Here is a 23,425-nt window from a genome sequence, read left to right on the forward strand (position 1 = left end):
CAAGAATCCTGTATCAGCACCCTATTAATGCAAAATCATGTTCTCCCACGTTCCCTCATCTGCAGAATGTCTTGCACTTGCATATACTAAAGGTGGATTAAGTCCCAAATCCTGTGCATTCAGAATGAACGAAAAGCTGAGGACAGTGCAGATTGCCAAGAAACCTGGGCTCAGAGTGGGATGGGTGTTTGCCAGACTCTGTTACCATGAGCTTGGTAACACAGCTCCATGAGTTTGGTTAGCAATCTGCTTACAAGCAATGCAGAAGCATAAGGAAAAAATGTTGTTCCTATATGATTTTAAAATATGTTGCCATCATCTTTATGGGCACAAGAGCTCCATGGCAGTGACAGCTCCAAACACTTAAATTTAACCTCAGTTGTCATAAAACATGCAGGTCTGGTAAAGACATGACCAATCAATGTTCATACCTTTTGCTTCAGTTGTAAAACCGTCTGCTTTATTTGATGAAATTCCTTACAAGAGGCACAGCATGTCCCCGGTTTCACCACATTTTCAGATTTCTCAGGATGCCCAGCTGAAAGAAAGCAGTTTCCAATACAAATATAAAGATTCAAAGGAAAGGAATTCATAAAGTGATTGCAAAAGCAACTGCAGCCTTGAAGGTTGTTACATTTCCCCAGACTGTGAAAAGAAGAGAGAATCTTGCCATTATTAATGCTTTGACTGTGAGTTTCTATGTAAGGCTGAGAAACTTTGCAGGGACAGCTCTGAGCTCAGTTTTAAAGCAGCTGTTTCCAGTTAACAGTCTCTAAAGAATTTCTTTTTTTAATACCTGAAAAAGTTTACACCCTTTCTTTTATCTTTGTGTTTAGGGTAGACTAACCCTATAGATCTGAACTGATTTACAGTCCCCCGAAGGGCAAATTTTAATATGCTATAAATTACAGTAAAATCCCTCACAATACAGTCATTTCATTCACTTTGCACAACCTGCTTTTTATCATCACTGGTTATTCCTCCATGTGATGGAATCAGCCTGAACAGAGATGGAGATTGAGATTAATGACAGGGATTTAAATCCACACAATAGAAAGGGTCACACCTGTTGATACTATGCATGAATGGGATCTTTTCAAGAATCCATGAAACGATTCAAACTGTAAGAGATATTGCAAATGTTATTTTTGTCCTTTTCCCAGTCCCATACACAGTGAAGCACTTCTGCATCACAAACAAGCACCGTTTTAACAGATGTCTGCTTAAAGAGAAATGTGATTTCCAAAACACGGGGTGACACATACTGGCAAACTCTAGGTGAGCTTTTTTTTCTTCCACAAGAGTGTATTGAGGCTCTGCATATGATATCTGGCCTTGTACAATGTTACCTGGAAGGGTTATTGGACATGTTTGAACACTGACCTTTCAGAGCATGTCCTGTGGTGGAAAAACTCTGCAGGTGCTCCTGGTTAAAGCCAGCAAATCTTCAAAAAGGATCAACTACAATGCGCTTAGTTATTGTGTTATACTTCTCACTTGGACACACACTTTCATGTCCTTCATATTTTCATAAGTGTGTATTGATTTTGAAAGCATCTGCATAATTTTTAATAAAAACAGAACTTTCTAATACTAAAGATATTATGTGGTACTTGACTTGAAATGTTTGCAGGGTCCAATAAGGAACATTGCACCCATCAGATGGTCATCTATGGACCACCGATGCACAAATTTAGGAAAACCTGATTTTTGGTAGGTTTAGTCCATTGGATATAATGTCACGTCAGGTATACTTGCTTTTAGAAGACAAAGGTTTATTTCTCTTATCTCCTAATCAGGTAGGAGAGGGCTGTAAGGGCAAGATTCTGGAATGACCAGCAGCAGTAAGACATTGGTATTAGTGCTGAACTGGTCAGAAGATTAGGAGGCAAAGGCTTGGGGTTTTTCCCCACTCATCAACTGCCTGCTCCCACAGCTGCAGTCCAATGGCATTACAATAATCCACAACATTCCTCCATATTTTATTTAGCATTTTTATGGCAGTAAGCACGCTGTTATTTGAGCTTCCCAGCTCTTCCTGATAGCACATGGCTTGGTAATACCTGAACAGCTTTCTATACAGTATCTGGATGGCTCAAAGATTTAAGGCCAAAAGGTACTACTTGGGGTTTTCCAATGTACTCTACATAGCATATAATAGAATTTCACCAAATTGCAGCTATGCTGGCTCCAGGACTGTTTGGCCACAACACCTCCCAGAGGGACTCCAACCTTCACGTGAAGATACCTGAATATGCAGCATCCGCTGGTTTCCTCACTGCTGTATTTCTAATGCTAATCATTATACCTTTTACTTCTTCCAAAGCCTCTTTTCCCATAAGCCTTTCTCTGATAGATTAAAGAATTTGCAGCATGTAGGGTTTTTTACCTTAACAACGAATTGATATGCTGTAATCAAGACCCCTCTTGATATTTCTATAAAGTAAGTTTTCTCTTGACCACAAGTCAGTATTATGGCTCTCTCATAGAGTTCTTCCCCTCTCTCCAATTTTTCAACTTCCTTTAAAAAAATCAGTGTTTTGACATGTCCATTTTTGGACCTGTGTAGGATTTACAGATGCACATATATAGAGCCACTAAAAAAATGCCTTTTTTTTTTACAAACTCCAATAAAGTTTGGGTTTGGTACTAATCTTAACCAAAATTTCTTTTAATAGATATCTTACCAAATGAGTTCCCTCATAAAATGCACACATTGTGTTAAGAAATGTTGCTGAAAGCAACATACAGTCATAGGGAGAAACTGCCAGAGCCTCTGCTATTTGAAACCTAATGCAATCCCACTAGAATAATTGGAATTACGTGCAGAGTAAGAAGCGATGAATTTGGCCTCGTGTTTCATTATAAAATCCAGTTTATCTTCCAGAAGGATGTGGTACACAGGGCTGACAAGTATAGATAAAACAGGGCTGTAACAATCCATGAAGATGAATGGGGGGTCAGCTAATGTTTGGAAAATATCATACCAGTGAGATTTCTGCAAATCCAGTTGTATTGACTTGTCGGAAGAAGAAGTCCAACAGCGTCACATAAGCAAGCGTGAACTGCGTCCCAGGAGAGAGAGGTGGAATCCCCCTAACTCACACCAGACAGAGGTGATGATTTGCCCAGGGAAGGAGTCATCCATCAAATATTCGCTCTACCCCCATCTGATTCCGTATCAGGACCAAACTACAAATAAAGCCAGAATAAAGCATGGATAAAGCCAGAAGCCACCTAGGACAGGCCAGAGGGGCAGGAAGCAATTAGATGGAGCCACCCACGCACAGTGCAGATGCTGAGGTCACCTAACAGGGTAAGTTTGGCCAACACTGAGCAAGACACTTATATAACCTGTTTTCATTGCACAGACCTACACTGGGAAACTAAAATTATTTCAGAGAAGGTTTAAACCAGGCTTTCCAAAGCATGAAGTGTAGCTCACGCTAGACTTTGCTGTCTTGACAGGGGTCCTTTCATCTAGGTGAGACACCAGTGAGCCCCGTGGCATCTATTGATAAGAGAACTGCTCAGGGGAGCGATGTGTTTTCTTTGCATGTGCTTGAAGATGCTGGAAGAGAAGGAGATACTGGCGGGGGAGAGCTCTGCAGGGAGCTGTGCCACGGGTGGTCTTCACGTGGAGACTGTTGAGTTGATCATCTGTGTTGTATTATCTGGGCTCAGCCTGCTGAGATGGTTTAATTTGCCTACTTCTGTGCGGGTAGCTGTATTGTCTCCATCAAATGCAACATGACTGTGGATGCAGGAAAAATGCTCCCTATTCTTGTGCCCAAAGCACTCAGTCAAGCCCACTTATTGTAGCTCAGAGCCAAAAAAGTGCCCAGATTGCAGCCTTCAGGCATGGCACGATGAAAACGTGAATAATAATCCCCCGGAAAACATGCAACACAGTTAAAGCTGGAGAGGGATACCCTACATGTGTTTTCATGTCTCTCACACTAAATTTTAAAATAAAATGTAAATGTTCCAGCTACCATGAAAAGCAAATCATCTGTTTATTAGGAAGTAATTCCAGATCGGATGCGGTGCTCTCTGGGGCGGTGCAGGGCTGGGGCTGACCACGGGGTGGTGCATCGCTACAGCCGGTTCCTCGCGGCTGCTGAAAACCTTGATTTTCTTCGGGACAAGTTATGGACACAAGCCCTGTGGAATAGCGATGGTCAACTCCTCTTTCATTTGCACCAGAGGTCTGGCAATTAGTAATATTAATTTGGAGTACAACGGGGTAACAGCAGAAAGTGTCCTTCTCTGCTTCACACAGCTGATTTGTGAAATGTTTTGAGAGATGGGTATTTAATTTCAGATTAACTACTGGAACTGACATTTTTATGTGCCATGTACATTCAGTGTAAAATTGCTGGTTTTCAAATATCAGAATTATTTCCACAGCCTGGAATATCTTGAATGGTCAGTTATCCTGAATGCTTTGGACATTACCCTGTCAGGAAATTTGAACTAGTCAGAGGAAAGTTAACTAAAAAAACTATTTGCAAGGGTATTATATATGTTATACCTCTTTCCTTTATGACCCCCACACACTTATAAGGAAAAATAACCCACATTTGAAAACTACAAGGAACAATTAAAGTTAATGGAGTGGCTCCAGTTACACATTTTCAGAGGAAAATCAAAATTATAAATTGCTCTGGCCATCCAGCAGGATTTGGAGCACCCAATGATACATGTGTTCAGGCATTAATTGATGAACCTATGGTAAGTTGCCATTCATCAAAAGAGGTGTTTGGTTTTTTCCCAGAGCACAGGTTGTTCTCTTCCTCCCTTCTTTTTAAATTGCCATATCAGTATTTACTCTGCAGTACTCTAAATGCTGTAACATAATAACTGGGATGAGGTCGAAAAACTTTAAAATCATTTATACACGGCACACATACATACTTTGAAATCAACAGTGAAAATCAAGAACAAGCCCTCACTTTTACCCCTTTCCCATCACATATTACTTTCATTAAAAAAAGAAAAAAAATCCGACTGCAGTCATGAGACATACGAACTAATTGCAGGTCATCAGAATTCAGTGTTACTCAACGTAATTTAGCAATTGATTTAAGTAATGCTTGAAAAGTGTGTGGAATTCCCAGGCACACCTTTTCTGAGCATCTGAGTGCCCAGAGGCGCTAACCACCCAACCCGGGGCCATTTGCTAATCTCAGATGTAGGCATGTAAATACAAATTAAACTCACTGAAATTAATTTAATTAACAGATGAAATTAATGAAGGCTTATAAGGGTCAGCATCTAGCAAATTTTTTTCCTATGTCTCCTGAGCTCTGGATCACAAACTAGGTATAATCCAGGCTGGTAAGGGAGCAAAATAAGGCTTTTAGCATTTGTATGATCCAGGAGATATGGTCTAACCGAAGCTGTAATGGCAAGTTTCACAGTTCAGCCACTCTGCCTCTCCAGGGGAAGATGCTTTCCACATCCTTCAACATACTTGTGCTCTTTCTTTATAGACATGACTACTGATTTACTGCTGTGTGTGTGCAGCTCATAAACCGGGGAGGAGAGCGTGCTGCAGGACTGCTCCACAGGTGTTCAGATGCCCAGTGAACAACCTGGGCTCTCCAGGGGCATCAGCTACATCCCAGCTTTGGACCCCCAGCTCCAAGTGTAGCATAGGGAGCAGTTCCTCTTTACAACAGATCGACTTTTTAGACAGCCCTTTGGCCCAGGACCTTACCCCCCATTAGCATATACCTTTATCTCCTTTGGTGCATGTCTTGCCATCCTCCTCCCGGGTATAGCCTTCATGACACTCGCATCTGTAGCTGCCCATGGTGTTGACACAGATCTGAGAGCACAGTGTCCCATTGCTCGTGGCACACTCGTCGATATCTGGAGATATCAAGAGTTGAAAATGTCCTAAAGCCAGGGCTTTCAGACCTCAAATACAATAAAAGACTTTCTTTAAAGGTATCAGAGAATTTTGGGTTTAAATAAATAATTGCAGCACCGCTGGTGCTTTGGGATGGAGCTCTGTGCAAACTGCACTATTATTATTAACACACCTGGCATTTTATCAGTGAACACCGTGTGACCATTTCTTTGCATCGAAAAGCTCACAAGCAAAGCTCGATCCTGCAAACCTTGGCTCCCTGGCACAGCAAACCATGCAGGGCAGGACTATTGAATCGGGGGGGGACGACTAACCACACAAGGACCACATGTAAATAAATGATCAGTCCTGAATTAGATACTTGCCATCTGAATCAAACCCCAAGGATTTATTTTCACAGTTAGGCACAGTTATAGTGCTTCAAGGGTTACTGTTAGAATCATGTCCCTCTTCTCAGGCCAAACCCCCAAATACTGCTCAAAACCGGCAGGAGGAATTAAAGGGAAAATTACATCAGCCCAACACTTCAAAGTGTATGGGTGCATATGTCCTGTTTTAGGTGCTACCTCCTAATAATTTCAGGGGGATTTAGATCTCTTAGTTCTAGGAACCAGTTCTTAACATAGTTAAAAACCACATTTATTCTGTAATAGTAATGAAAATAAGAAAGCTTTCAGATCTAAATTGACTCCTGAAAGACCTGAAGAATCAGGATACATCATTAACCAGAGATAAGCACAACACACACTTCTACCCACCCAGGCAATAAGGCTTCTCTCTGTTCCTGTGCCTCTCCCGATCATAGCGATACCCAGGATAGCAAGTACATAAGACTCGTCCAAAGTTATCTGTGCACTGCTGTTCGCAGGGAGCTTCAGCACAGACATCATAGTCTAGAGAGAGAAAAACGTGGTTAGGAAAAATACCAATGGCAATAGCTGGATGATATGACAGCAAATATTTCACCTCTCTGCTAATTAACAAAGTTGAGTTATATTGTTTTTGAGGATTGAAGAAACCTAAAAATAAAACATTCATGAGACATAAGCAAAGAATTATAGTAAAATTGTAATTGCTAATCACAGCTTTACAGTAGTTAGACTATTTCTTAAAGTTGGATTTTAAGCAAGGAGTACTTTCCCAGTTTGCAGAACTTAAGAATTCTTCTCACAGAAATATTAAATTACCTAAAAGCTTTTTGCTGCTTTTTTCCACAAATTTTTAAGTGCTGATAGCAACATTTCTATGCAAAATACTGTGAAACACTGTGAGGCTAACTGCCAAATCTGGGCAGAAAGTATATCATAAGGAAAAGTTAATAAAAATCACACAGTAATTGTTCAAAGCCAGATATAACCCTTCTAGCAAAGAACACACTGCTACAAAACCATCATCACTCAATAATAGCAATGTGAAGATTAGGGTATGGTAAGCCGCTGGCCAGGCTTGTCAGTGGAATCCCAAAAGACTGTCTGAAGTCCCAGTTTGAAACCCGAAGGAGGGCAAATCTGTTTCTGATTTCACTGCTACGTAGCAGCAGAGCTGCAGTCCAGAGAATGGACATCAGAGCAAAACAGAGTCTGACCCACATCCCTGCCCTGCCAGGGGCTGGATTCGGCCCCTGGCATCAGGCTGGTGGCAGGGGCTGGGGGGAGATGGGCAGCCCCTGGCTGTGGGTGCAAGGGCTTTGCAGTGCCATGGGGAACATTTGCCAGGAGAAGAAAGGAGCTGAAGTAGCATCTAGTCTCAAAACCAGCTCAGGCAAACCCTGCTGAAGGTTGGGTTTTATGTCAAAGCAAATGGCAGTTTCTGTGATCATTTCAGAGGAACATCATTCTTCACACAGCATCCACTTGGTTGTTACTGTGGTACATGACTCTCCAGTGACTGGGTACTGGGGGCCACAGCAGAAATATCCTGTCCCTGCTCCAGACCAAATACATCTAAACCAAACCTAAGTGTTTCAACTGAGTTCCCAGCAATGTACTGTGCTTCCATATATACAGTATAAAATAACTAAAACCCAAACTCATTATTGACTCACTCTGCTGTATGTCACACCAGAGCCCCTTAGACTGAAAAATACTATTTTAATGGTGCCAAGCATTTCCTCTCTTGTGCTTGTCACCTTTTGAATAACAGGCATCCTTTCTTTCTTTTTTAATTCACAACTGTGTTGATTTTAACTCTTGAAATCTGCCCGCAGTGCTGTGGTGGTGAATGGCAGTGCCAGGACCCCCAACAGGAACCAGGGTCAAATAGAGCAGAGCCTTGCACAAGCGTGGAAGAAAAACATGGTCATTGCCTTCAAACATGGTCAACCTGGGGTCTAATTTGGGCTTTTTAGGTGATGCTGGGGCTGTAAACTCCTGTTACATTTGGCACTACTAAATAGTCACAAATATAAAGTATTAGTGGTGTTTTTCCTGGGCACGGTTGCAATTTTCATTTTCCACTGAAATAAAATAAGTCGATTTAAATTAATGGCCCTTATGCAGCAGAATTTGAGCACTTGGCACTGTACAGGGCCAGGCACGAGTTGTTGGCATGCTCCTGTGGGGCTCCTGCTGGCTGCACCTTTGCACACGGGGGAGCAAGCCTGGAAGGACTACATGGGTGGGCACAGACAGATGGAGAACAGGCTAGTATGCCCAGCACTGAGCTGAACATGCCTGCTCCTTAGCCAGTGTGTCCACACAGATGATGGATTTGGCCTGTGCCATGTTCAGCCTATTTAGAGTGGAGGCAAAACGAGCTCTGTCCTCCCTGCACTTCCATGAATAGATGTGCCCTAATAAAATCATAAAAACCAGAGCTGGAAGGGACCATCTTCCACCACAAGAAGGATTAGCTATGTGCAAATCTTTCCTAATAGACATTAATCTAACCTGTACTTAGAAATCCCTCAGGGATGGAGATGTCCCACCACCATGTAGCCTATTCCCGAGACTAAATATCTTTGCAGATATAAAGTTTTTTAATCATATCTAATCCAAACTCCCCTTATAGCCATTTAAGCCCATTATTTTTGTCTTCTTGGCCATGAAGAATAGTTTACTTTCCCCCTTGCAGCAAGTTTTCACATACCTAAAACCTGTTGTCACATCTCCCCTCAGCCTCCTTTTCTCTAGACTAAACAATGCCAGTTCTTTTTAATCTTCTCTCTTTTGCCATATTTAATGTAACTACTCTTTAAATACAGTTTTTGCATCCACCTTAGCAGAGCTCCATCAAGACCATTGCTTCATTTAATTTCATACAAAGCTAGGGAAGGGTCCAGGAGGTGGAAATCTCCCTGCTGGTGGTTCCCACACATTCAACCCAAGTCACACAGCGGCTGTGGGTAGGTCATACATCATGGAGTTCTGTGTCCCCAGAGCTTTGGTCCCAGGTAGCATGACTTCCTCAGGAACAGTCCTCACAACTGGGACAAAATCGGGCAAAAGGTGCTGCAGCTCCTGGCTGCGCTGCACCACCTCTACGTGCTCTGCAGAACCGAGATGCACATGCCCTCCCATGTTCAAGCCCCTTGTCTGCCATCCCAGCTTAAGAAATGTGGTTTGAGGATGAATCAAAGCCACGCAGTGAGGATCAGGCTTTAGGAAAATACAAAAAAACGAAGCAGAATAACAAATGTCTTTATGTATATTTCAATGAACTCAGGAATGACAATGCAACGTGGAAAGTTATACCAAGGAAATTTCTGAAATAGCATTAGTGAGTAAAGAGCAGATCTGATTAGTGTTTGCCTGTCATAGAGTATTTTGCTGTGAATTAATCCACAGCCAAGAAACTCAAGTAACAAACCAGTGGTAGGGAGGGTGCTCTCCAAAATAAGTTGCTTCAGACTACAGCTGTCCCAGCTTTACTCTTGGTGACACCGTGAGACAGGACCTGGTTGGAGCTCTGAGTCTTCAAAACAAAGAAGATCATTCAGGAGAAAAGGGCGAGAAGCTTTTTTTGACCTGCTTTACTGGTCAGCTGGAGCAGGAAGAGATCCTACAGGGGGGAATCAGACACACAAAGCAAACTCTTCTCTATGTTTCTTGATGATCATTGCTCCTTGCTCTTGCAGCTGAAACCCAGAGAGAATGGTGAGTCCAAAGCAAATGAAATGCAGAACCTGGGGGCATGGACTCATACTGGACTGCAGTGATTTCTGTTGTTTTTCAAGGGCAGATGAAAAATAACAGGACGGAAACCAAAGATGGACATGGACAAAGACACAAACCTTTGGGGAAAGCATCTGTTTAAATAACAGCTGTCTGAGAAGGAGATCGGTGTCTTCCTGAGGCAGCCATAAGTCTATCCCTCTCCCAACCCTCCTCCCTACAGCCACTGCTAAATCATGGAGAAGACAGGGCTGGAACTACTTCTCATGGCTTTGACTTGCCAGTACTGGATTAAAAGGTGCAGATGTGCTCTAATAGGCTCACATCTGTAATGTATTTATGTGCCTGTGTTGAGATATGCCTTTCATACAGCTACTCTGTCAAGATTATGCCAAAACAATGTGTGAAGAGCCAAGTGATGTATTGTAACAAAGTTAAATGAGTGCTTCACTGAATCATGTTTCTCATCCCTACACCAACAGCCTAGATCATCTCAGATGCTATAGCAATTGCTGTGGCCTCTGAAGTTCAAGGCAAAATATAGATTGAGCTGAAAAAGGGGAAGCGGAGATACAAAGGGAGAGAAGCCACAGCCAGCAGAGAAATTCAATTAATGGCAGAAACTCTCAGGTTACTGAGATGCAGCTAATAGACAGGATTAAGTGAAGTCAGTGGGTACATAATAAAAGCTGCTTTTGTAATCACCTAAAACCTCGAGATGAAAATTAGAAGCCTAAAATAATTTATTGCCATGGCTCTCATTTTATTTTTGCTCCTATTACTTCTCCTGCTGTATCCATTTTATTTAGTGAATAACCAGTGTATAAAATTGTTACAATCCATAGGAAAGCTGGAGGCCAGACTGTAGAGTCCTGGCTTCTTTCCACCCTGAAAGGATTCAGGGCTTCTGCCTCCTATGCACACAATAGCCTTGTACAACACAGCACAACCATCTCCTCCAAGCGTTTGTCTTGCACTGGAGCTGTTATCTCATGCCACACACACCGAGACAAAACTCACTGCAAAACCATGGACCGAGGAAGTCCTTGTGAGTACCAACTTCACCCAAACTCTACCCAGCTCCCCAGGGCTCAGACTGGCACTGTGAGCCATTCCTTCACAAGGAAGCAGCAAATGTACAATTCCTGTTTTGAGAAGATGGCTTTTTTTTTTTTTTTCAACCAGTCTGCTAGTGTTTCCAGCCAGCAGCAAAGAAGATAGAAATTAAAAAAAAAAGCAGCAGGATCAGAGTTTGGGTTGGCTGGAGACTGTAACTCAAAAAACAGCTGACTCTCTCAAGTATGTTAATTTGTCACTTTTCTTTTCAAAACATCACCATCTCAAATTGGGAAAACTCTCAGGTCAACTCAAGGCTTTCCATATGTCATCAAATAGAAGGATGTGTTACCATAAATCAACTTTTTAACCTGCTTTTTGGAGCAAACAAGGTTTATTGGCTTGTCGTCTCTGGCCATTTGCTTCTGCCCAACAGTTCCTCTTCTATATATTCCTCTTCAGAGCCAATTTCATCCAAATCAGGCAAAGCGGTGGGAATGACTGAAGAAGTTACATTGCTACTGCTCACGTGAAGCCATTGGCTTGTTGGGTAGACCCAACAGAGGCCTCCACCAAGGTTAAGGCAGACAGAGCTCAGCCTTTTCCTAAAAGAGATCTCATTGCAGCAACCTCTGAGCATTGGGTCCCTGGTACTGTCTTTGCAAAGTGTATGGGCAGTTCCCCTCTGCCAGGAGGGGAACGTTTCCTTTTCACTACTGCATGAACTACCCCGAGTAATTCCCCATCTCCCTCTGCCCCTGGTCACAAGAAAGCCGTGCCCACGACCAGGAGAGGTGGTGGAAGAAAGACGCTGTTTGGCAATGCTCTCCCCTCGCTGACATCTTCAGGAAATAGGTAACTAAAGGCTAGACTAACTCACCTAGTCACCCACTTCCCATGCACTTACAAGCCAAATCAGCTGTGCCAGATCCAAGGGGTACATGGCAAAAGCCATCAGCCAGGAAATGCGCTCCTGGATGCACAGATGGCTCCTGCGTATCCAGCCAAGAGCAGAATGCGGCCCTGTGTTTGCAGCAGGTTGTGTTACAAGATCTGTGCAGCCATGTGTACTTAGGGGAGGATCAAGGCTTGGAATGTTTAAGTGAAACTTTTGGAAGATGCTGATCTTTTTATTTTCCCAACAATTTATTGGAAACAGTTCTCCCACTGACACGAGATATGGCCGAGTCTGTGGTTGTATCAGGATGCTCTTCCAAACCGACAGTGCAGACAACAGGGCAAACGGGGAAAGACAAATGCATGGGGACACAAGGGGTAAGAACAGTGAAATCACATACCTTCAGGGATGCACTGTCCAAGAACAAACTTATAACCCTTACAGCATTTTTTCCTGAAAAACAATAGAACAAACAAACAAACAAACAAATAAATAAATACATTCTCTAAAGGTTGGTGCTGCCTTTAAAAACAGTCATGGATAGATCATGGATGTGATGAACCAAACAAGATGAGGATCCTGAGCTTTGCAGTTGGAGGTATTTCAGCATTAAAGAATGCAACATGGAAACTCACCACTCAGTCCACAAGGCTTTTTAAATGACAGCATGGCCAGCTGCCTGAGGAGCCTGGGGCTGGGTACCCCAACACTGACCCACTCAACATCCCAAGTCGTTTCTGAAAATCCTGCTTCCTTGTGTTGAAAGGATGCAGCACACCTCGGTGCTGTCCATATACACAATTCGGGTTATAATTTTAATGATATGGTGAAGGGTGTTTTCAAACATCTGTCATTACAATGTAAACTTGCATAAAGGTGTAAGTCTTAGCTAGGAGTACACATAAGATAAATGTTATCAGTCATTTCTCATCTTTTAATAAACCTGGAAGGTGATAGGTGAAATATACTGAGTATTTCAACTGGAGCGAGGGAGAGTATCTTACATAGACAGGGGTGAAAACTGCAGTGAAGATTCAATAGGATCAGACACTTTTTATGTGCCTATGATACAAACGAAGTCTGAGTGCTGAGAAATTAATGTTTCTTACACACTGGCCTGTAATGACATTTAGGCATTCAGCTATATCTGCTGCTTTGCTTTCTAGGCAGCAAACCACAGCAAGTCACCAGGACTCCCAGCAGTGCTGAGGAGCCTTTACAAATGGCTGTGTCCCTTATCACCCTCAGAGCTACTCGCTGCAGGGGCCTGGTGACCTTCAAAGGGTCCCAGGGTGGTGGCTACCAGGACTGCCGCAAGAGAAGCAAACTGCTATTCAGTGTGCTATTTTATCAAGTCTACATGAGTCTGAGGGGAAAAAAAACCCCTGTGTATTTTACAAATTCACAGTTTTTCATGCCTTGTGGACATGCTGAAATATCTGCAAAACTGGGAAACCATCCATTTGGTCTTATCCTTTAATTCAATAATCAACACAGAAGAGTGCTAAAGCCATGGCAGTCAATGACATGACACTCCCCTAGACAACACGCAGCCATCACAAATTATCATTATGTTGAATTTAAATCAACTATCAGTTGCAACTGGCCACTTAAACAATTCATTACTCCAAACTATGTAAAAACAAACTTTGGCTCCATATTTTATCTGCTTCCAAAGATTAGCTGGAATATAAATTATGCTTAATGAAGGTTGAACATCTGAAGAGGAAGCCTTGCTTTGTTATGCAAACAGTGGTTCCTCATTAGACTTTTCTCCAAACACTGCTGTGAAGTTTTATCTGCAAGACAAACAAATGCAGGAGGAATGAGTTCAAAGGTGCATTGGGGAGGCTGTTCATATGCTGCAAGCTATGCCAATGGCTTTCCAAGTGCACATTCATCTCCTCCTGTCTGCGGAAGAAGGGAGGCTGATAAAGGCTTGCTTGTAGCTGCCTTTCAGAGGAAGATACAGCCTGGCTTGAGAGGAGAGAGGGCTGGGAGATGGGAGGGGAGAGGAGGGCATCCCTGCCATGAGATGCAGACCTGTGGGGTTGTGCCAGCCAGAACTAACCAGAAAGGGGGAGCAGCAGCTTTCACCATTTCTACCCTACCCCCCCCCGGGAATTCCCACCTGACTTTCAGGCTTAGGACCCTCACCCTCAGAGTGGCTTGTGGCAGCAGATGCAAACCTCAGCTGGCACAGCCTGCTCCTGGGTAAGGGCTCTCCTGCTGGGAACCTTGCAGAAGCCACCCCTCTTCTCTCAATTCAGCCAGCAATGGCTTTTGGCTGGGCTTGTTGGTTTTCTTATGGCTAAATTGTGGTTTTATCTATCTTCCTGGATTCTCCTGATAGCCAAACTGCTTGCCCTATTCAAACCCCTCTCCCACAGCTGGCCTGCCTACAACACATCTTATGCCGAAAGAGCAGATGGGTGGCTCTGCATTCCCCATGGCACGAGGGAAGTCCCTGCTCAGGAACATCCAGCTAAACCTATATCCTACTGCTGTTACTGAGGGACAGTGGGTGATGTAGGGAAAGACAGCTGAGCCTGAGAACCCACCACATGCTGAGTTACAGCCATTAAATACTGCCCTGGCACCCTGAAGCAAGCACAACCTTGTGTAGCCTTGCTGAGGGTTGCTCCAGTTAAAGCAACTGGAAAATTGTGCTGCCCTGGCAGATATCCAAGCCCCTGCTGAAATCTGTAGCTTCAATGGCATCTTGCAGCAATGAGTTCCACAGGGGAATGAGATGTTTTTGAGAAATTATTTCCTTGTTTTCAGTCTCTCTTTCAATTTTTGTTGAATTTTCCCATAGTTTACTGGTAAGGAGATTTGGAAATATTTTCTCTAAATACCTGAAGATTTTTCCACACCATGAAAGCTTTAAATCACACCTAAAGAAGTGGCTTAGAGGAGGGATGCCCTGCTTTCAGGATCACACTCCAGAAACCAGTTCCCCATGACAATCAGTTCCCAATTCAAGATTACAGCTCTCTGTATTAGCACAGTCTGTACTCAACAGCAAGCTTCAGCCATCAGCATGATTTTGCCAAGGAAACTGCTACTTTAGGGTTAACGCACAAGAAATACAATACGACAATACCTGTTTCTCTGAACATTACATTGCAACCCTGGGATTCCTGCATGCTTTAGCTTTTTACATTCCTAAAGAGAAATCCATCAAAATGATGGACACGAGTTGATCATTAGCAAAGGCATTTTGATAGCAATACTCATTTTCAGACATCCAGCTCCAGGTTGACATGTCTAATCAATGTTGCACAGCAGCAATCTTGTTATACATAATGAGAGGTAAGAGGGGGTCTCCACTAATAATTTTAGCTACTGAATAACTTTCAGCGAGGCAGTTGCTACGCAGCTGTACATGTGAGCATACATCAAACATGAACTAATACATGGCTGTGTAAGAAGCTCAACCACTAAAATCTGGATCTATGGGGAAATTAAGTTCATTAGTTAACATTAAATCGGGTTTCCAAAAGGAGAAACTTCTGGCAGATTTATCTGTTACAGCTTTTAATTGGGTGCTTCAGCTATTCAAAATATAGCAACTTCTGATTCTCATGCAATCTTCACTCAGGAACATGCACAAGCCCAAATTCACAGAGGGTTTTGGGTACCATGATTTTGATCACTGCAATGTCTAGCTTTTGTGTTACCTGTAACAAAATCTACAGCCCTTAGCTCAGGACTGCTGAGCTAAGGGACTCTCTCAAAGCAAAGTCACCCTTTTTTTCTGCAGGAGAAACAGAGAGAGGGTCAGCTACCCCCCTCTGCTGTGGAGGTCAAGGTGCTCCTGGATTGCTGAATGTTAGAAGATGAGATTTAGGGTCAAGCCTTTGATACCAATAAACACATCCATGACTAGGAAAGCAGAGGATCTACCTTTGTTGCAGGCCTTTGTGGCCCATTGCCTTGCAGACTGGGAGGGGAGCTGAGTTTTCCAGGAGCACCCCCATGTCGCATCGCCCGCAGGTCCCCCCTGTGCCTGACACACAGTGGTGCACCAGCACAGCAACCCCTGCCCTATCTTGCAAAGCTGTAGCTGCTTGATAGCATTGCCCCAGACAGGCAGGATAAAATGCAAGATGCAAGGTATGTTGCTTAATTAAGCCACTACTTTATTAAGTTAGCTTATCTGGGAGTTATCAGCAATAACTCATCCAGTGCAGACCACAGCTTTTTTCCCATAATTGTTTCCACCTGGTGCAGGGCTGACATCACCTCCAGCCCACCTCCTGCTCTTTGTTGGGACACCGTGGCTGGTGGCAGTGCCAAAGAGACTGGGGTATGCTGAACCGAGAAAATACTTCTGTGGGAGAGGGCAGGGAGTGATTCAGGGTCCTACAGCAGCTGAAATGCTTTGGAAATGCAAATAATAACAGGATAAAAATTTAACATGAGAATTAACCTATATCTGTCCGCAGTAACACAGCAGCGACTTGGGATGTGACAACAGCCGGCTCGGAGCTGCTTGATGCATTATAGAGGTTTTGGTTAACTTCAGCAAAAAGCCAACTCTGAAACTCTATCATGATAATTATGTTGAAAAAGATACATGATGGCCATTTAATGATTTTAAAAATGGAAGGCAAAGGAGAAATGTGAAGGGAAAACCAAAAGTTTTATACTGGTTTCAAATGAACATAATATGTTAAGGAAACTCTTGCTAAAGATGTCAAAAGAAGAAACAGAAGCAAAGCAGACACAGAAATCCCTACGCTGAGTCAGAAAGTGAGTTCTTATGATAAAATATTACCCTTACTTTATCCTTACAACGCTGGGGTTCAGACAGTTAGCCTCCAGGATGGCTCCACCCAAACAGAAGTAATTCAAGCAGAGGCACTTTACCTTTCATTCATCAGGGCCTAGGACATGCATGGACAGTTTCTATAGCTTAGCTGATGCCTGAGATCACTTCACTGGAAGATGCAGCAGCTCCACAGGTGGTCAGGCAGGTCAAATCCCCTCTCTCTGACACACTATTTTTGACCTATGATGAATGTCAGAAGAGTCACAGTTTAGGGGGCATAAGAGCTGCTTAACATTTTATGTGGGTTTAGATATATCGACACCATTCTCCCAGGTCGGTGCTGGTAGAAAATAATGATAATACAGTCAAGCAAATGTATTTAATCAAAAAGCCAATTTCCTTTTGGGAAAAGACAGAAATTTTTTTTTAAACCAGATTTCTTCAGACAACGTCATAACATGAACTCAGAAGAATTTGTGCCGTATCTTGAAGACCTGAGTCAGCAAAGGCTGTGGCACAGCTGTGTTTAATTGCACAAAGGGGTCTTTGTTAGAATGGCTTCTTATTGTGCCTGCCCAGTGTTTCTTTTTGATCATCTTGGACTTTCAGAAATACACAATGCAGCAAAAATGCAAATATAAAATACAGCAATTAACTTACAAAAAATAAGTAGTCAACTATAAAAGCAAGCCAACAAGGTACCTTAAAAAAACCCAAATCCTTGTTTTTCTCATATTCTATATAAAATTCAAATGAGGGCCAGGTCTGTCTGCCAAAACATGCACAGACAAAGCCTATCTGCAGCGCAAGTGTATTAAGGAAGTAGCTCAGTAGTTGTGTGCAGTTTCACCGTAATTCACATGGAGAGAAGATTTATGGCAACATGGTGTAAAACTGAAGCAATGCACTTTATTTTTGTTTGTCTTTTCATGGAATACATACCAAAATCTTGAGTAAGAAAGGATGGCCTCCCTGCAGACACTTGCTCAGCATACACTTTGCCATGATTTCCAGACTTAGTCCTTTTTCACAGTTTTGTAAAGAGATAATTTATGTTCACATTGGGTGTAACACAAGGTCCAAGGCCAGCCGTAGTCCTTCCAGCTGAGAGTGAATAACAGAGAGTACCGTGCATGTCTTCCACTGCCTAGGAAATGCTGCAGCGCCTATGATTGCAGTATGTATATGTGCACATCTTTATTTCTCTTAACTGACTGAATAAAGCAGGATTTGCCTGAACAGCCACAGAGAGCCACCCTTCACCAGCAAAGCTGGAATTCAGACCTCTGAAAGCAAATCACTGCAACCCATTACTTGATTTTTCTGAAAGTCAGATTTTCAGTGATTAATGCATTGTCTGAGTCTAAGCCATGTTTCTCATCAGCTACTTAAGTCAAATAAATTTACTCACATATTACAGTTTTGTTTTTCTTAGGGAAAAAACCCAACCACCCTACTATCTGCTCTTTCGCTCAGCTCTGGTTATTAAGACAGATACCAGAAATTAAATCCCATTCCAGTTATTGTTAATGGGAAAGTTTTAATAAGATTCACAGTTCCTAGACTCCTCTTCCATGAACACAAGCCAGGGACCAGATCCTCCTCTGGCAAAAGCCACATACCTCTGTTGACTCTGAGGAACCGTGCCAGTGCTTACCCAGGGAGGCTCTGGCTGATGCTCCTGAAAGCTCTCAGACACGCTCTTTGGCTGCTCCTTATTGTAATGTATTGTTAACTGACTCCTCCTCTCCTTGAAGTGCTGTTTCATGTCATCTTTTTGCGGTCAAAGGGATTTTATGGCACTGGAGTAGAAACTGTGGTTCCTTCTTCTCAGAAGGGACCTTCCAAACTGATACGATGATTTGCAGCCCCTGCAGAGCATGGTATTTGTGAATGTGTGAAGCGCATTCCTCTATAAAAGAGCAAAAAAAAAGACCTCAAGGGTGCAAGAAACCCTCCACCCTGCATAGGTATTGGTGGGGCTTGGAGTTATGATAGGCGCTGACCTGCACAAAACTGGAGAGGGCACAGAAAGCAAAACTTCACAGGCCTGGGGAATTTAACCACCAAAAATATCTGTCCTATGTCCTTTTTGTAGCAGTCCCTGGGCCTCTGTTCTCCACTGACACATTGCAGCACATCTCGCCATGCTGGGGTTTGTGGTTTTGTTTAAGTAAATTAGATGCTATGAGGTATTCAGCTGAGGTGTTCAAACAAAATCTGGGCAGGCAGACTGCTTCCCCAACACATCCCCACTGTGTCAGCAGATCAGCAGTCCCAGGAGATTATTGCATTTGGACTATTTTAGGACTTTTGGGATGCAGGGAAAGGGGTTGGTACAAAAACCCTGCAGGCAGCCCCACAAGAAAAAAACCAGAGCTCTTGAGCTTCTGCTCACTGCAGGAAGAAGTAGCAACTAAAACTCAGCTTTTTGGGTCTCTTCTGGGCAGAATACAGACTTTTAGAGATGTTTCCTGTGATCCTTCCTTCCACTGTGTAATGAAAGAAAAAGGTCATATTGGGATTTCCATGTGAACCATACAGACTAGGGCTTCAAATTTTGGGGGAAGCCGTAACACTGTGCTATAGGGCCAGAACTAATGTTGGCCCTTGTCACTCCCCAGCCCAACCAGCACCTCTGTGCTACAAACACGTCGACTAACCACAGACTAATCAGCATTTTTTTCTGTAGCACAGAGCAACTGGCAGCACTGGTAACCATCAGCGCTTGTATCTTGCTTAGCATACTGATGTCCAAAAATGACTAAGTAAAAATCTCCCTGTGAATATTCTCTAAGCAAAGAAGGAAACTCTCAGAAGGAAAATATTACACAAATTCAAAAAGGTAATTACCCCTGTTGCCACTGGAAAAGCCATTTGTTGGATATTTTACATGCATGTGAACATCATCCTCAAAATCACATATGCGATTCCTTCAGTGCTGGACTGTACTTTCTTCCCTTCTCTCTTGGATTTTTATTTCATTGTTGTTTTTTTTTTCTGAATGCTCATGTGGTTTATCACTAGACAGCATGTCAAAAATAGCAGAATGATTAAATAAAAGACTTTTGACTGTTCTCATCTGCTTAGACTCAGCTTTATATACATGCTGTCAGCTTTGTCTTACTCTCCTTTCTTACAAATTTCTTTTAGTTTTTGGCGTTGTACCAAGAAAATGATTTTGTTTAGTTTTGCAGGTGAAGTTGGTATGGATTTTGCAGAATCAAATTAATGTTTGACAGGTGTGAAATTTGAAGGAAAGAAAAAATGAATTTTATACAAAGATAGCACTGTTTGCATTTACTACATAGTCTAATGAACTGGCAAAGTATAATGTGCATCCTCATAAATATATTGTCATTTGTAAGAACAAGTAGCCTTCTAAACCTCAATTGAAATGATCCAATATTGAGCCCATGTTTTAAAATAACTCACCACTTTGAGATTTAAAGTACAAAACCCAAGTAAAAGTCTTTTTTCCAGCAGCTCTGACTTCCAGTTAGAGGACTGTAAGCCAAATTTCCTTCCAAGTCTGTAAATAGTATGTCTTGCTGACAGCGCACATTCAACTTTTTATCTAAACCAAGGTGAGCCAGAATACAGAACTAATCACAGCACATCTGTCCTGTCTCTTGGATTTTTTTTAAACTTCCATGACTCTTCATTTTGTGGCTCCAATTTCCTACCAAATATCCATGTGAGATAGAGAACAATAAATTCCATTTCAGTAAGGAAGGCAGAGCCAGAGCAGAGTCACAAGGAGCTGCGCTTGCTCGCTGGATGCTGTGCTGTTGCTCGGTCACTGGATTCAAACAGCAATAAATTGCTGGCAAGCTCTTAGACTTACTGAATCCAGTCCAATCCAATCCCATTTATATAGCATCTTTCATCAACAAGATCACAAAAATGCTGCATAAGCAATGTCTAATAAACTTATTTTGATAAACAATAAAAGGCAAGCACCTTTTACACACGCGTGCACAGAAAAACACATCACAGAAACTATGCAAGGAAGTCAGATTTCTAAAGCTAGGTCTCCAAACAGGATATAAATCCCAATTAACCTTCAGAGACAAGCTAGTAACTCGGTCTCTGTTCACTTAGAGGTGAGCTGCTGCATAAGGACCTGATCCTGCAGAAATCCCTGGCAGCTTTGCCATGAACACGTGTCAGGTTGGAAACAGGCTCAGACCAAGGTTCAGGATGATGCATAAGCACATACTTAGCTCTGAGGATGTGCTACAATTACACTTCTAGGAAGAATAGTTTTAGACAATCACTCGTGGCATAAACTTAATCAATTCTGGCTGACATTTTTCATTGGAAACTGTTACAAACATCTTTCTGGTTTTGATGCATTCAGGATTCGACACATAACCCTGCTCCTGTATTCCCCCCACAGGCACACCATCCATCTATACCCTAGACACAGACACAGATATTTAATCCAGGCTTTTCACATGGAACATTAAAAAGCTGTATTTCAGAAATTGCAATTTGCTTTCAATTATAAAAGGAAAATTTGTGATGGTTCTTGAAATTCAACTCTGGAAAGAAAGCAAGTAAATAAGTCCAGCCAAGCTAATGCTTCCGATTTAAATAGTCTGGAAGTGGGGAGAGCCAGACACAAAGCCATCAGCTTTTAGAAAAGTCAAATAGCATGGAAAATAATTTAAGAAAGATGCAGTTCTGAGCACCTCATTCTTTATGCTGGCTACTCATAATGTCCAGATGACACCTTGTTTTCCAGCACTGAGCTGGAAACTAACAGACAGCACAAGGACAAAGGCTACATTTGGATACTCTGCCTCTCAGGTGTGGAAAACTCATATTGAAAGGACAAGACTCACCACGCAGGGTATGGAGGTTTATGTGAATTGTCTCAGATTAATGGGAAACACAGAAATGAAGGGTCACCAGAGCAAGATGGACATCTTGCACCTGCTCTCCAGCATGAACAGGGCAATTTGAACGAGAGTACACCTCACAAGCCCGTCCCTGAAACACACTATTCGCCTCTTCGTAGTAAGAGGAGAACCAAAACTGAAATTTTATCTGATGCTCAGTGGTCTTTCCCTTTCATCCTCCTTGCAATGAAAACAAAACCAAGCAGCACATCACTGCTGCTATTCACGTTGCCTAAAGTGCTCTGAGACTGCCCAGCGATACTGTTAGTGTTGCAGATGGGTAAAAACCTAAAAAAAAAGAAGAAAATAAAAGTACAATTCGGATGTCATGACTCCTCCACTCCTTACAAATTCCTCAATGACAGCATTTTATCAATGAGAGAAAGGGATGAGATTGCGAAGGTTTTGCTGTCGTGCTGTGTTGGGAGGTTCTTCTCTAATCACCTCAGTGCCTGAAAATTAAGGGGCAATAAACTTCTGCTTTTATCAAAGCTAAAAAGCTTATGAATCAAATGGCTACAATTCAAAAGCCTGTCTCTGCTCCTCAACAATAAACACTTTTTAAAGGGAACCACAGTAATTAGCCACTACCTTGCTATTTCAATGCAAGAAAAAGGTTACAATTCATTTCCTGGGCACTTTCTATATACCATCTACAGACAAGGGGTATTAAAAGGCTCCTATCTTCAGAGCACACGCTTTATAAGAGTGCAAAAAACATAGCAATCTAATTTTATACGTTATGAATCACATAAGGGTGCTTAACAGCCACCTATGCCTAAGGATTTTTATTCTTCCAGTACTGGCTTAGAGTCACAGGGGCATGACCCTGCTTCAGCACAACCAAAGGAATCTTTCAAGTCAAGGTTTCAGCCATCCTCTAAGCAGCAGAAATAAATCCTAGGAAAAAACCCCATAATTTTAGAAAAATAGATTCACAGCATAATTTTGGTTGCAAGGGACCTTTGGAAATCATCTGATCCAAGTGCATCTGACAGCAGGGCTAACTGCTCAGAGACTCACCCAGATGAGTTTTGAATGTCTTCAAGGATGGAGATTTCCCCACTTCTCTGGAACCCTCTTCCAGTGCTTAATCACTTCTCTGTGCGTTTTCCCCCCTTTCCCCCCTACTTAAAATGTCCCTGCTGCAACTTGTGGCTCTTGTCTCATGTCCTTTTGCTGTACACCTCTGATGAAGGTCTGGCTTTGTCTTCTCTATAACTCCTCATTAGGTAGTTGGAGACACCAATTAAATTTGCCCCTTAGCTCCCTCTTCTCCAAACCGAGCAAACACAGCTCCCTGGGGCTCTTCTCGAATGTGATGTGTTCCAGCCCCTGAGCATCTTAGCTCCAGTTTGTTGATAAGTGTACAAAACTGTAGGTAACCAAATCAAAAAGTATCCATAGCAGATACTCTTTAAAAAAGATTAAAGAAATGGGAAACAAACAAACAAAAAAAAAAAAAGAAAAAAGAAGTTATTTGCTAAATTGCAATTGAATTGCAGCTTTGGTCTCCTCCCAGTGTTTTCTCTCCCCTCTTCCCTCCATTTTCACAATTAAATTTTAAAAGAAGAAAACCTGAGAAAAGTAGTAAATCTTGAATGAAATACCAACAATGCTATTTGTCATGACAGTATTTTCAAACAAAAGAGCTGACCAGCTCTGATCACTATCTAAGCAACAAGACCAAGTTAAAATTGTGCTTCTAATATATTTACAACATCAGTAGCAGCAATGGAATTAACTTCTTAATGTAAGCCCTTGTAAATCTCTATAAAGACATGAAAAAATATTATT

At 42.3% G+C, this 23,425-nt stretch overlaps 1 protein-coding gene across 1 annotated transcript in view; it reads right to left on the reverse strand.

The window, feature by feature from the left end:
• Window positions 1–23,425, reverse strand: part of CCBE1 (collagen and calcium binding EGF domains 1) — a 99,857-nt gene that overhangs the window by 10,213 nt on the left and 66,219 nt on the right. The window contains exons 3-6 of the mRNA XM_072859631.1: window positions 12,345–12,397; window positions 6,637–6,771; window positions 5,740–5,877; window positions 432–538 (exon numbers count right to left, since the gene is read on the reverse strand). Of these exons, the coding sequence (XP_072715732.1) occupies window positions 432–538; window positions 5,740–5,877; window positions 6,637–6,771; window positions 12,345–12,397 (433 nt within the window). The remainder of the gene's footprint in view (window positions 1–431; window positions 539–5,739; window positions 5,878–6,636; window positions 6,772–12,344; window positions 12,398–23,425) is intronic.

The sequence above is a fragment of the Ciconia boyciana genome, chromosome 4 (assembly GCF_034638445.1).
Source record: "Ciconia boyciana chromosome 4, ASM3463844v1, whole genome shotgun sequence".
NCBI lineage: Eukaryota > Metazoa > Chordata > Aves > Ciconiiformes > Ciconiidae > Ciconia > Ciconia boyciana.